The 14,131-nt window shown below is 46.2% G+C and overlaps 6 protein-coding genes across 6 annotated transcripts; 3 read left to right on the forward strand and 3 right to left on the reverse strand.

The window, feature by feature from the left end:
• Positions 1–46: 46 nt before the first annotated feature.
• Positions 47–2,095, reverse strand: IL334_006677 (uncharacterized protein; the record flags this gene model as incomplete). The annotated part of the gene is made up of 12 exons (XM_062938375.1): positions 47–419; positions 470–506; positions 564–585; positions 644–780; positions 832–894; positions 955–1,040; positions 1,094–1,135; positions 1,200–1,288; positions 1,359–1,470; positions 1,529–1,584; positions 1,647–1,918; positions 1,981–2,095. The coding sequence occupies 12 exons, from the start codon at positions 2,093–2,095 to the stop codon at positions 47–49; spliced, it is 1,404 nt and encodes a 467-aa protein (XP_062794426.1).
• A 277-nt stretch (positions 2,096–2,372) lies between these two features.
• On the reverse strand, positions 2,373–4,241 carry IL334_006678 (uncharacterized protein; the record flags this gene model as incomplete). Its single annotated transcript, XM_062938376.1, has 5 exons — positions 2,373–2,840; positions 2,898–3,020; positions 3,074–3,488; positions 3,548–4,086; positions 4,143–4,241. 5 exons carry the CDS (start codon positions 4,239–4,241, stop codon positions 2,373–2,375), a joined length of 1,644 nt encoding a protein of 547 aa, XP_062794427.1.
• Positions 4,242–4,663: 422 nt separating this feature from the next.
• Positions 4,664–5,773, forward strand: IL334_006679 (NADH dehydrogenase [ubiquinone] iron-sulfur protein 7, mitochondrial; the record flags this gene model as incomplete). The annotated part of the gene is made up of 7 exons (XM_062938377.1): positions 4,664–4,697; positions 4,756–4,806; positions 4,877–5,035; positions 5,129–5,228; positions 5,287–5,414; positions 5,479–5,617; positions 5,680–5,773. The coding sequence occupies 7 exons, from the start codon at positions 4,664–4,666 to the stop codon at positions 5,771–5,773; spliced, it is 705 nt and encodes a 234-aa protein (XP_062794428.1).
• Positions 5,774–6,275: 502 nt separating this feature from the next.
• IL334_006680 (uncharacterized protein) lies at positions 6,276–10,435 on the forward strand (the record flags this gene model as incomplete). The annotated part of the gene is made up of 14 exons (XM_062938378.1): positions 6,276–6,425; positions 6,537–6,670; positions 6,726–6,829; positions 6,879–7,286; positions 7,336–7,643; positions 7,686–7,826; positions 7,874–8,104; positions 8,150–8,330; positions 8,383–8,755; positions 8,807–8,930; positions 8,973–9,401; positions 9,450–9,602; positions 9,659–10,183; positions 10,232–10,435. The coding sequence occupies 14 exons, from the start codon at positions 6,276–6,278 to the stop codon at positions 10,433–10,435; spliced, it is 3,465 nt and encodes a 1,154-aa protein (XP_062794429.1).
• A 205-nt stretch (positions 10,436–10,640) lies between these two features.
• On the reverse strand, positions 10,641–11,021 carry IL334_006681 (uncharacterized protein; the record flags this gene model as incomplete). Its single annotated transcript, XM_062938379.1, has 1 exon — positions 10,641–11,021. The coding sequence occupies one exon, from the start codon at positions 11,019–11,021 to the stop codon at positions 10,641–10,643; it is 381 nt and encodes a 126-aa protein (XP_062794430.1).
• A 474-nt stretch (positions 11,022–11,495) lies between these two features.
• IL334_006682 (uncharacterized protein) lies at positions 11,496–14,070 on the forward strand (the record flags this gene model as incomplete). Its single annotated transcript, XM_062938380.1, has 9 exons — positions 11,496–11,816; positions 11,869–12,130; positions 12,187–12,471; positions 12,535–12,571; positions 12,623–12,945; positions 12,998–13,095; positions 13,163–13,292; positions 13,354–13,643; positions 13,696–14,070. 9 exons carry the CDS (start codon positions 11,496–11,498, stop codon positions 14,068–14,070), a joined length of 2,121 nt encoding a protein of 706 aa, XP_062794431.1.
• Positions 14,071–14,131: the final 61 nt, after the last annotated feature.

Here is a 14,131-nt window from a genome sequence, read left to right on the forward strand (position 1 = left end):
TGTATATGCAATATTCTACTTTACTTTCGCCGACTCGTATTTCAAGCTATGATCCCCAATCGCCCCAATCCCCACCCCCACCCCCACCGCCTCCGTCATCACTTCCAAACCAACCGCTATCATCGTTTTGCTGCTCAGACCAAGGATCTTGCATCACCTCGTTTTCACCCCATCCCTGCTCTTCGTCCAAGCCTTCCATTCCTTCTGCAGAAGGGGGATATTGATCAAGGTCTTGTGATCCTTGTTCAGATGGTTGGCGACCGTATATCTGCTCGTCTTCTGACATATTCGCTCCTGCCGCTCCCGCTGCTGCACCCGTCGCCGCCCCACCTGCAGGTTCAACATCTGATGGCCGACCACGCGATGCTTCCATACCACCGTCTCCACCGCCCCAGAACATGAAAGGGAAACCCATCCCACTAAATGGGTCATCAACTCACGATCAATAGTTTAGATGCACTTGACTTACCCGCTACCCGAATGTCTGGAGAAGTAATCGAAGTCGACTTAAGTGGGTTCGTGTCAGCTACACTAACAATGGCTACACTGGATATTTGGCTTACTTGATACAGCTGTCGCTAAAGTCTAAACCAAGACGTCAAAATACGCTCATTCTCAACATATCATTGTGTTAGCCACGTACCATGGCTCTCTGATCCAGAGTCAAACCTCCCTCTTTACCTTCTGGTAGAATCAACGACTGTCCTTGAACGTTGATGTTCGAACCGGGAGGCAAATTAAGTTCTGTTCCTGCAGCGTCGAATCGAATCACATATTGTCCTATCATGAACCGTCAGATTGCCTTGCATTGTGAAATACAGTAAGACCTACCAGTATCAGTGAACAGCTCCCTGCCTAGACCTCTGAAATTTCTGTTGATCGATGCCACCAGCCCTGATGCAGTTTGTTAGCGTATATTTAGTATGTTCAATTTAGTGAATTATTTGCACATACGATCATCGCGATCTTTCAACCAGAAGTCCCATGCCAAGAATCCGCTATCCACTTTCGCAAATTGTTTAAAAGTCTCTTCTTCTCGTCTATGCACGTCATAAGCTCATGAAACAGTGATCGAAGAAAAGGATAAGCTTACGTTTGAAAGAGGTTATATCGTCTTCTCCAAGGATGCCATTGTCTACCGATCGCAAAAGCCTCATTAGAACTATTCTGGTCTGCTCACTGCAGTGATAGGAACTTACTGTTGGGCCTCTCCTACGAGTTTGCCTTCTGATCCTTCTTCAGCATGTACAAATATCCTAGAATTTATAAATGCAAAAGGACGGCGAACCTGCAATAATCGATTGAGTCAGCATCGATGATACATACCACTATCCTCAAGTAAAAATACTCCAACATACCCATAGTATAGGTTTACCATGTTTATCCATTATGACGGCTCTGAATGGTCGATGTGTACGCAAAGCTTGCCTCGATATAGCAGAAATGATAGTTTGTTCTTCTTCCGCCAAACTGCATACCTTGAAATCAGTTTTGCCTGCACACGATATTGGGGTTATGTTAGACTCACAATCCGACATGTTGACCATCAGGCGAATGAATGGCATATCTGTTTGCTTGTTCAAACTATTTTTTATCTCATCAATGAACTTTGCAATCATTGCAAGAGGAAACGCAAAACGACTCACACCCATGAACACATTCAGCATCTCTAGCTGCCTTACAATAACCAGACTCTCATGACCCAGTATCTCCCTTGCGGCGTGATTATCCTTCAGTATACCTTGAGGATCAGGTGGAATATTGATGGGTCTAGATGGTACAGGGGGCTGTACTCTAGATGGGTTAAATTGGTCGAAATCGTATTGTGGGTACGGTCCCGGTGGAGTTTCGGCTGGATGTTGGTTCGTTTCCGATGGCAAAATTGGTCTACGACGAGGTCGAACATGTCCCCTAGGCACTACCAAGAAGCAAGCACCGTCAGCTACATGATCACATCAACACTAACACGGTACAGCTTACATCGGTCGTCTTGGCGAAGCAGCGGAAGAGCAGTGGCTATCCCCCTTTGTCTGGGAATCAGTAACTGCCTGCTCGGTCCAGCTAGAGTAGCTTGTATCGCCCATCGGCGCAGCATATCAGTGATTTGCAGTGCTTTTTATCCTGACAATTGTTGAGAGTTTTCAGTATTGCGTTGCTGTGAGATGACATGGATGTCGCAGAGAAGAGAGAACATCTGTCATCGTCCATCCTATTATGGGAATGCGAATCATCTCGTCGAAATCGTCATCTTCGCGGCAAACGGCAAGAGTGGAGGCAGTCCAGGTGAAGTCATTTCACGGGAGATTACAATCCGAATTATTGACTGCATAGCACTAGATGCATATGGTCTATTGTAACATTATACATTCCGCCTATTGCCCAAGCCTCTTTCTTCTCGCTGCCTCTACTCTCCTCTGCTTCTCGGCTTCTCTGGGACTCAATGCTTTGGAACGTGTTGATTGGGCAGACTGCTGAGGTTGAGCAGATGCAAGAATTTCTGCGGACGATGGAGCAGAAGTTGCAGGTTTCTCTTTGATCCTCTCTACGTGTTTCACTTGAGCTGAATGGTTGTTCTTTGACAATAACGCTTGCTCCCTCATCTGTTCCGCTTGTCTCTCATTACTCATCACTTGCGCTTTCTCATAATTGCCCTGTACGAAGTCTTTGGCAGCTTTCAGGGTGTCAAGCCAATTGGGATCTTTGAAATCCTTCTCTCCTGGAGGAGGTGGTATTTTAGGCGGTGTAGGAATGCCAAGCATGGTTTTGACGAATTGTTGTCGTAAAACCATTGATTGAAGAAGAGTGAAACCGGTCGAAAATGTCCAGTAGAACAGGATCGCCTTAAGGGTCAATTGGTTAGCAGCTGCAACGATTGTTCAGGCGCCAAATTGACCTACAGCAGGGAAAAATGACACTACAGGCAGGGATGCAAGAGTGGTCATCTGGATGAAATTCTTGATGTGTGCTGTTCTTTCAGGTGAGCCAGCCTTTTGAGCGGTTCCCATTCCATCCGCACCAAACTGCAAGACGATCAGCTTCGATAAAAATCACATATTCACAAAATTGAACTTGCCTTGAAAACCAGATTCGTGAAAAGTAGGGAAGTGAGAGGGAGAATATAATAAGGATCCGCTTGGGTAAGATCGGTAACCCACCCTATACCACCTTCCTTCAATTGGGGTAAAGGTAGATGTGCCAATCCTCGGATGATATTGAAGAATGTCAAGAAGATAGGTAACTGAACAGCGGGTAGAAGTAAGGCCCTAAGAGGATTGACATTATAATCTTTCATCAATTGTCGCATAGCTTGACCGAGTAAGGCTTGAGCATGTATGTCGTTCTTTGCTTTGGCTTCTTGAGCTCTCTCCATCAGACCTTGGATCTGAGGGTTGACGGCGGCCAGTCGCACGTTATGCTTTTGAGTGGATACAAGAATTGGGGAAAGAGCAAGACGGATGGCAACGGTGATAGAGGCGATAGTTGCCCACCTGGAAAAGTGTGAGCAGGGATTCTGAATGTTACACAGGGTGATGAAGAAGAAGCGTACCATGGTAGACCTATTGTAGTATGTATTCCGACGATAGCATCTGTGAACCAACCCGAGATACTAAAGAAACCATGTTCATATCCTAACAATTTTAAATCCGATACTTGCATAGCAGCATGCACAGCTTCTGGAGAGTTCAAAACTTCTTCTAATGGTTTTCCGGAGTTCAGTATGAGATCTGCCAGAGTAGGTGTGACAGCATCCGCTGGAGGTTGAGGTAGAAGTGAGGGGTCTAACGATGAGAGTGAGGAAGAAGGTGAAGAAAGGGGATCGGGTAATGCAGCCGGAGAAGATGTTGAAGACACAGAAGAGGTGGATGATGTCAGATCGGGATGTGACTCTGATAAAATAGGTTCGTGAGAGGAAGGTGAAGCGCTAGAGGTAGATGTTGAGGCGGCTGAGTGATCGTTGGCTACTTCGGTCGAAGGAGTTGAGGGCCGCCATGGGGTCCAAGATAGACTCCTCGATGAGGCGACGAAAGGAGAGGTAGCAGAAGCAGACGATAGGGCTGGCCGTTTCCCAAGTGCTGTAAGTGATGGCTAATTGAAATGAAGTTAGTCGAGTCAACATGCCCTACTCGACACAGGTTACTTACTCGAACCGAAACATGGGACAAATGTCGTACAACTGTCGTTTGCGCGTTCAAAGAAGGGTGTGGTCGAGTAATCCGGCGCAGGGCTGTTCTTGGGAGCATTCTGCAGCCTTCTGGATTCCGGAAGATTTCCCGAGTATATAGCCGAAAAGGAGATGTACTATTCAACAATACTTTTGATGAATGTCAAGCAATCTACTTTGGATCAATATTCAATATCTCGAAAAAAGATCAAAGAAGCGAGTGTTAAGATTATCCTTTAGAGGTGGAGGGGACAGTGGACTGCAAACAACCCAGTAAAAGTGCCACACTTGAACAATATCCGACTAATCCCGACATCACCATAACAATGATAATAATGATGGACCTTTCATTGGATGGGGGATGAATCCTTTTGGCACGCGGCGGCGAGAGCCAGGACTGATTGAACAGCAACAATCTTGAATTTATCATTCTTGTGAGTCCTCAGTGCTCTAGATCTCTCACTTCATTCATCATCGTCTTGTAATTCTAGCATCACCAAAATGGCCTCCACCCTTCTACCAGGATTGCGAAATGGTGAGCTTGTCAAATGGAATATGCAACATGCATGGGGGCTGACGATCGGAATTCATAGGTGTTCTTGCCAAAGCTTCATCTTCAACACTTCGACCAGCACTTGCGATCGGTTAGTCATATTAGAATCATTGATACGGGGCATACGGATGGGAAGCTAATCGGAGTTGTGTATGCTACAGGACGACCGATCTCAAACACTGCTATTGCCCTTAGACCCAATACGCCTACTTCCGCCATCAACACTTATGACTCCAACCCTTCAACAACCACACCAGCGACTGCACTTGCGCAAAGAGGGAGCAATCAATTGAGCTTAGAGACCCCTAGAAACGGTGCTGGTGAGTGCTGAACTCAGAGACTAGACCTGTCAATTTAGCCGGCGAGAGGATTCTTAACCTAGGTTGCTAATTGGTTTCATGGTACTGTTGCAGAATATGTTCTATCAACACTTGATAAAGTTGTCAACTGGGCTCGACAGGGTTCAATGTGGCCAATGACTTTCGGTCTTGCATGTTGTGCGGTAGAAATGATGTGAGTTTCCAATCGAATCAATCGATCCCGTGTTGTACACCGTTAACGATTGGCATAGGCACATGGCTGCTGCTCGATATGATCAAGATCGATTAGGTGTAGTCTTCCGAGCATCCCCACGACAAAGTGATATCATGATTGTTGCCGGTACCTTGACCAATAAAATGGCACCAGCATTGAGGAAAGGTTGGTCGCGTGCTCAACAATCAGCGCAAGGTCAATACTGACGTTTTCATATTTATATATATAGTATACGATCAAATGCCCGAACCTCGATGGGTCATTTCTATGGGTTCATGTGCAAACGGTGGAGGTTACTACCACTACTCATACTCTGTTGTTCGAGGATGTGATCGAATTGTACCAGTCGATATCTATGTTCCTGGATGGTGAGTTGAATATATCCGTTTTTCAAGGAATCTCGTTACAGAAGTTGATACCATTTCATCAGTCCCCCAACAGCCGAGGCTCTTCTTTACGGTATGCTTCAATTGCAACGAAAGATGCGAAGGAACAGACAAGGTGTACGGTGGTACCGAAAGTAAGGAATGTTCCGTGGCAGATTCCAGGACAGGTTAGGTTGTCGAGGTTATGGCATTGGTAGTTACTTCTTTTTTCGTTTTCACCTTATGCATTAACATACAACTTTGAGTCTTGCGAGTCGTTTGCAAGCACGATGACACCCACATTCGGTAGCATGCATACGTTTTCGTTTCAAATTGTAAGCTTGATAGAGTTGATAAGCATCATGATGATGTGGCAAATTGATGAAATGGGCAATTTGTACTGATGCGTTAAGATTTCCATTGTCGCGTGCCTCCGACGAAATGTCTGTCTCGAAAGAATTATCATTTAGAATGTTGAAACAATACTAACCATCATCATCATTTTCATCCTTTTTTCGCTCTTTTAGTTCTCTCAATAATAACTTCTTTCAATAGCATTGCTTACATCTTCTACCATTTGAACCCATCTGACAGCTGGAAGTAGCATACAAAAAGGAACTGCGCGCTCCTGAAAAAGAATCACCCAAACAACCTCGCCGCCATGGCGTCTTCTCAATCACCTCACCTCACGAACATTCCTCAAGCCGTAAGAATAGCTGCCAGTATAGATCCCAACGTCGATGCCCAACTGAAGCAACAAGCGATAGACTATCTTACGAAAGTGAGAGAGCTCTGTCAAGAGACTTGGCAGGTGAGTCTGGCTTATCCCCTGTTCTTTCATATCGATATCTTTGCAAAATGATTTTAGCTGCTCTCGTGAGCAAGCTAGAAAAAGAGGGAACGCTAATACTTGCAATCATAGGACTGTTTGGCATTGTACCTCCAAGGTGCAGGTGCTGCTGGACCCTCTAACGCTGGCAAAGATGGAAAAGAAAAGCTGGAGACAGACTTGAGGATGTTCTGTGAGCAAGTGGTGGATACAGTTTTGACGCACAAGTGAGCTGGCTCTTCCACGCTGACCGTGAAATCATGCTAACGTTTCATGTCCTAGACCACAAGAGATGACTGTGGAAGCTCAACAAGCGACCTATAATGCGATCATTGCCTTTATAGATAATGAATATGTGCAAGGGCCTTGTGAAGGTGGTCAAGCATGTAAGGTCAAAGCAAGTAAACAGTGGGACCGAGCTGACATCAGCTGTAGTCCTTCGAAATAAACTTGCTTTTACAATAGCACACCTCTTTCTAGACGTGTACCCTATCACTATTCCCTCGTTCCTTCAGCCCCTTTTTGCTCTCTTCACGCCGTCAGATCCGTCCTCCTCGACCCCGATAAACCTTCACCCCACACTTCTTACCGTACGTGTGCTTTCAGAAATAGCGCAAGAAATTCACGATACGACCATCCGAAGCGCACGTCCGTATTCCAAAAACAGACAAGAACGAGATGGGGTAGTCAGGGATGTCATCAGATCTAGTGGAGATGAGCAACTAGCTATAGATGGGATGTTGGGCTTCATAGAACGAGGTTTAAATACTCTGGATCAGGGTGGAGATGAAAAGTGGTTAGAAGCGGTTGAGGCTACTCTTAAAACTATGGCTACCTGGACTCGTGAGTGGCCAGTTTGTATGAGTGATATACCTTGCTGAGTATATCGTAGCTTGGGTGGATCTCGCTGTCAGTCTCAGCCCTAAATCGCTTTCCCTTTACCATCGAATACTGCAATCCCGTCACATAACTCTTCGTACTGCCTCTGCAAACATCATCAAAACCTTCGCTGCCAAAGGAATACAAGATCCACAAGCACGGTTGGAAGTACTCAAGGTTCTCAACGTTGTTTCGTTGGTAGATCCATTGGAATCCGAAACAAGAGGTGTAAAGGATAATGAGGCAGTCATTGCTTTCAGAGCTGCCATAGGGGGGATTTTAGCAACTTTCGGGACGGAAGCCATCGCTTTCACTGAGAACGTGAGTGTACGCGCGATCATGACGTACCTAATGATGCTGTAGACCGACATTCCGGAACCTTTGCGTAACGAAGCAGAAGAAATAATGAATCACGCTCTTCCCCTCCTACTTCGATTCTTAAGTGACCGCCAGTATGAAGTACCCATTTCAGTTGCCCCTTTCGCTTCAGACCTGCTTCGAGTGGTAAGTTGTGCTCACTTGCGTGTCCGCTAATACTGACTATCGCTCAGTACAAACGAATTTACAAACCTCCCCTCGCCCCTCCACCTGTCAAAGGGCAACCACCACCTGCAGTACAATCTCCTCCACCTCCGCTCTCCCCAGAACGACGTCAATTCTTAGCCTCTATGTTGGATATCCTTATAAGACAGCTGGCGTGGCCTGAAGAAGCAGAATGGGAAGCCCCCGGGAATGAGGAGGATTCAGACGATGAGATGGCTCTCTTCCGTTCTTTCCGGGTGGTAAGCGCTCATCTGGTGTCAAGAGTCCCGCTAACACCTCTTTAGTACTGCCGATCTTACATCGAATCTATCGCTCAGATAGAAAAGGCTTTACACACCGAGGTGGTTGCAAGAATTGTCGTGGCTACATTAGATGCCTTCCAGGCCGGTGGACCTTCCGCTGTTCCTTGGCAACAGGCCGAATTGGCATTACACCTCATTTACACATTTGGAGAATTGTCAAAAAGTGAGTTTACCTCACTCAGGTCAAGCTGACCACGTAGACAATACCCGAGCAGGGTTTTACAATTTACCTCCCGAAGTTGCTACCAAAGCCGCCAGGGATAAAGTTTATCGTGCGAACGCCAATAAGGCTTATAACGAGTCTGCCATGTCAAGTGGCCGTACGACACCCACTATGAGCGAAGGTGATTTCTCACAGCCGACAATCGATGGCAATTATGGAAATGCCAGAGAAAACTTTGATTACGACCAGTATCCGCTTTCCCCGCTTGGGGAGTTACTCAAGCGTTGCATGGCATCCGGAATCTCGTCTTACCCCCATCCTAGTGTCACTTTGCAATACTTCGAGATATCAGTACGATATGTTGAGTTTTGGAGGTATAAGCGAGAAACTGTCCCGCCTATGTTTGAGGCAATCCTGGATGCCAGGTTAGTCATGCTTCTCCACTATTCTCAGGTCTCTTGCTGACTGAGGCACAGAGGTGTACATCATCCTGATGAGTGGGTCCGACGACGATGTTTCTATCTCTTCCAGAAGCTGTGTAAGGACTGCCGAAGCGACTCTGTCAACGAGATCGTATCACCGATCTTGGACAGCATCAAGGTAAGTCAGTTCTGCCTAGTCCATTGCTGACATGTATCACAGGATCTTTTGGTCATTAACGCTGAACTCCCAGCTGCTGACTCACCTGACGAGAGTCCGCTCACGAAGGCAACAACCGGGAAAACCTATGCTGCAGACCAATTATACCTTTTCGAGGGTGCAGGTTTCTTAATATTCTTCACCAAGTCAGATCCTAACAAGCAGATGTCATTGTTGGAAGCAGTTGCTGGACCTCTCATGAGTGGTATGGCTTCTGGAGTCGAAAGTTATCGTGCAGATCCCAATGATCTTCAAGCAGTTCTTCGAGTCCATAATCACCTCATGGCTCTTGGCCATTTCGCTAAAGGCTTTCATACAATTACCGACAATCAAGTGGAAACATTGCCATACACTCCACCTTTCAAACAGATGACCGAAGCATTGCTGCAAGCTCTAGATGCGGTCAAAACTCAGAGAGTGGTGCGGGATGCTGTACGTTATGTAACTCTTCTGCAACTGCTCGTTGCTGACTGTTTGTAGGCTCGATTTGCTTTCGCGCAATTCGTCAATGCCATCGGTACAACGGTCGCCGAGCTTGTTCCGCGTTTCGTCTCCGTCGTGGTCACGGAGTATGAGTCATCCGAATTGGTCGACTTTATGCTTTTCCTGGGGCTGTTGATGCATCGTCTCAAGGTAAGCTTGGCGTGTATAACATCTTTGCTGATCTGTCACAGAAAAATACCTTCGAGACCATGGATATGCTACTCCTCCCCCTCCTCTCGCGAATTTTCGCCATCTTGCAACAACCGATCACTGGCACAGATGAAGCTCAGACACACTCTCGCCTCAAAGATGCCTACCTTACCTTCTTCACCGCATTAATGAACGCCAATCTCGACGGAGTCTTCATCACAGAACGGAACAAGCCGGAATTTGAGAACCTCCTAACCACACTCTTAGGGTTAACGCAAGACTGCTCGGATCCAGGATCGCAGCGATTTGCTTTCGGTTTCTTCGCTCGGAGTGTTATCGCTTGGGGTACTTCTCCGGAAGCAGCAGCTCGACCGTCGGTCTTTGCTGACAGCGCTCTCTCTGCTATGAGTAAGGCGGTAGCCAACGGTTCAGCCGCTGCTACTAATCAGCATGCGATTGCCAAGGAGGAGAGGGCTAAACAAGCTCTACCTGGATATGAAAACTTCATCTATCAGAGATTATTGCCCGCATGTTTCGAAGTCCCAGCCAGAAAAGAGTTCAACATCCGAGGAAGCGGCTTGGTAAGTCTGTTCAAGCTCTCATTGTAATCGTGACTGATGTTGTTGTAGACCCTCTTTGAGATGGCAGGGCTGGTTCGCAGTACCGTTCAAGCTCGTGGTCAAGAAGCGATTGACTTCATGCTCAACGATTTACTTCCTCGGTTAGGTTGTCCCTCCGAAATTGCCAACCAGTTTGTCAACAGCTTGAAGACGCAGCAGGCAAAAGACTTTAGAAAGACGTACACCGACTTTGTCAAGGCTATGAGAGGATGAGAAAAAAGAATAGATCAATTCGCATTGTAATGTCCAGTCACGACCCATAGTATTTTTCAAACAAATTGCATATATTTTAATCTTTCCAATTCCTATGATTTCCTTCTTACTCTTTATTTTCCATCATTTCCTGCGAAGCCTATTATACTATCAAACCCATGCATTACAAATCAACATGTGTATTATAAATCTTCTGGTGACTTACCTATCCACCGATAGGTCCAGCACCGCCAGTCTCTTCCTTCTTTGGTTCTTCACCTATCTTCTTTGTCTCTCTGACCTCTTGTCCGCTAACGTTCTCCTTTGATTTATCACCTGCACCTTTTTCTCCGCCCGCGTTCCCTACACTTCCTTTCTTTACTTCGGGATCGGTAGTACCGGAAGTTGTCCCAGGACCTTTACCTTGTCCATTGGGTTTAGGATCGGTTGATGAGGATGGTGTAGGAGTGTGGTTGTCTGCTTTTTCATCTTGTGGATCTCCGTAACCCGCTGTGGTAGCTCGGAACGCAGTGGAGTGAATGGTTCGAGCGATCGATACACTCCTTGAAAGAGGACGAAGAGGTCTAAGGGCGATTCTGAATGTCATTGTGGAGTGGGTTCGCTATACACAATCTATCAGTGTGGATCTTCACAGATCGAAACGGGGGCTAGAGGAATAACATACCTATTGGGTTACTTTATGTCAAGAGCTCAAAACATGTAATTGTATTGAGATTATATAGATATATACAAGTTCTTGAGCGTGCCAGATTGTGTCATCAGACCTCGCTCACCACATCCGTTGAATATCGTGAACGGCCTTTCTCTCAAATTATGACGGTATAGTGACGAATCGCAATTCACAAAATCAGATCGACGATCGCGCGGGAAATGACTGGTACGAGTAGTGAGTTCCGTTGGAGTTCGGCTATATCATCAACCCAAAAGACCATGCAAGCATCCCGTGCTGGGATCTGATCGTAACTTTTCTCGTTTAATCTGATAAAGAATCAGTCCAAAAGGACATGATGGATTTGACAATATATCGGATCAAGCAAATACAACGATATCACCTACTGGAATGAACAGGAAAGTACCAAAGTCCATCTCAAGGTTATCCTTTTTACCGTCATCTCTGCCCAGGAGAGCCATCGGGCCTACTTGCTCATGCAACATAGAACGGAGTCAAGCTCTGCAGCGTTTGGCCTTGAATGCATCCTGCTCTCATTTGACCATCGTTTCCCTCAGCCCAAGGGCTAGACTGTTTTCAACGACGGTACAGAGGAATGACGACAAGCTAGCACAGCCTCCAGCTCCAACAGACTTGCTGGAGCTGTATCGGGGTCTGGTAGCCTCAGGTAGGCTGAAATGGGATGACGAGCAAGTTAGATGCGTTATGAAGGTGAGTTGCTGGTATGCTGCCAACGAGCGGAAGGTTGAGATGTGGTAAACAGCTTCGACAACTTCTGTCAACGCTTGAAGACTACTCTCCACCTGTAGACCTGGTAGCGAAGCTTACTCCTTCTGCACCTTTCGTTGCTCAAGAAGTGAAAAGACAATCAAGCTGGCTAAAAGGGAAGGAGAGAATTGGCGACTATCTTGGAATAGAAGCCGGTCAAGGTGAAGAAGAAAGGAAACTTGTAAAAGTCTTGAGTGGAGAAGAAGAATTAGCCAATCTATCTACTCCCAAGGGAATATTGCTTACCGGTCCTCCAGGTGAGTATATCATTCCAATCAATTTCCGGGTGTTGACTTAGCAAAAATCCTAAAAGGTACCGGTAAATCATTACTGTTGTCGTTATTCTTTCAACTTCTTCCACTGCCCAAGCGCAGAGTACATTATCATGCGTTCACACTGTCCCTTTATCGACAAGTCTTCCTCGAAATGGAAAGAAGGAGGACCACGCCGTCGCCTTTAGATCAGATTACGAAAAACACCGAAAATATGGACATGGCAAGTAAGAAAGGATGGAAAGCAGTTTTCGCCAACGGGAGGTGGGATGAGGAGGGAAAAGAGAGGAGGACTTGGGCTAAAGAAGAGGGTATGGCGTTCATCAGTGAGTCGTTACATTGTAAAATCTTCCTTCATAATACTGTGGGCTGACATGTTCATACAACAGTCGCCAGGAAGATGATGCTAGATTATCATGTCCTATAGTGAGTTTACTATCACTGCTTCCATACCGACAGTGATTGACTCAGTCCTAGTTTTGACGAATTCCAATTGGTCGACGCTTCTTCGGCAGCATTGATCCGAGATGTCCTCTCGTGGTACTGGCGATTGGGTGGTGTTGTTGTAGCCTGCTCAAATCGGGTACCTGAAGACTTATATCATCATGGTGTCCAACGGGATCGGATGATCGGATTCCTTGATGCTTTAAAGAGTAGATGTGAGGTTGTCCAAGTAGACGGTGGCATAGATTGGCGTTCAGGCTCTCACGAAGAAGCAGAGAACAAAATCAAAAGGTGGTATGGCGAAACCGATAAAGGGTTTGATAATGCCTGGCGGGAAGCAGTCGGTGATCAAGAATGTGCGTCGTTCGATCATCTTATACTGTAATTTATAGCTAATGCCATTGTCAGCCGGTCCCAAGTATATGTCGGTATACGGCAGGAAGGTCATTGTTCCAGCAGCTGCGGGCAAATCGTGCCGTTTCACTTTTGCTGACTTGTGCGAGGAGGTTAGTACAAGTGCCGGATCACGCGATGGTCTGTATAATGTAACCTGACCGTGGTCGTTCCGTTCAGGCTTTGGGTCCAGCGGACTATCTGACTTTGGCATCAATTTATTCGACTATTTTCATCGATGAGGTACCAATACTGTATCTGAAATTCAAAAATGAAGCTCGTCGATTGATTAACCTCGTGGACGCACTGTGTGAGTATATGTTAAGACTGCCTCCAGCAACGTTTTCGCTCAACGTGTTCAACATAAATAGACGAGTCACGATGTCAAATACATGTAAGATCATCTGCCACATCATCCACCCTGTTTTTCCCCGATGCACTTGAATTAAGAGAGTCCGAGGTGGATGATATGACGAACGAGAGAATCATGGCTGCGGAATCACTTTCTGAAACAGTTTCGGCGCCTTATCGACCTAATACCAGTTTGTATAACGCCACAACACCTACGCAGAGGGAAAAGGAGAAACTAGAAGACAAACGAAAAGCCAATTCTTTTAGTGTTCTTGGAATTTGGACAGGAGAAGATGAAAAATTCGCTTATGTACGTTTACCTATCGTCCTCTTAGTCGACAGTCGCTGACGCTGTATTGCAGAAACGAGCAGTATCCAGACTTGTCGAGATGACCACCTCTTCCACATATGCTGCTGAGGATTGGCTTCCTCTCGATAACGAAGCACGGACTTGGGAGGCTTCAACGAATCCAACAACCTCGTTCAAGTTTTCCAGGCCTCGATCAGGGGCTTCACTTTCACCCTTCCTCGGCAAAGTATCAGACGACCTAGCAGTAGAAGCAGGCTACTCACGTCCGGGTAGAATGACACCCGATGAAGCTCAAGAGAGAAAGTCAGCGCCTGTCATCAAGGAACAGCATATGTGGGGAGTAGCTGACGAATGGGGAGAAAAAGCTGGCCATTGGGGTAAAGGAGTGAAAGCCAATGACCCGAAGCGAAGGAATAAGCCCGAGTGAGAGCGATCATTCAAGATTATGTACACTCTTGCATGATTTGTTTTAATATACATAATGAATT

This window comes from Kwoniella shivajii, chromosome 9 (assembly GCF_035658355.1).
Source record: "Kwoniella shivajii chromosome 9, complete sequence".
NCBI classification, from domain to species: Eukaryota; Fungi; Basidiomycota; class Tremellomycetes; order Tremellales; family Cryptococcaceae; genus Kwoniella; species Kwoniella shivajii.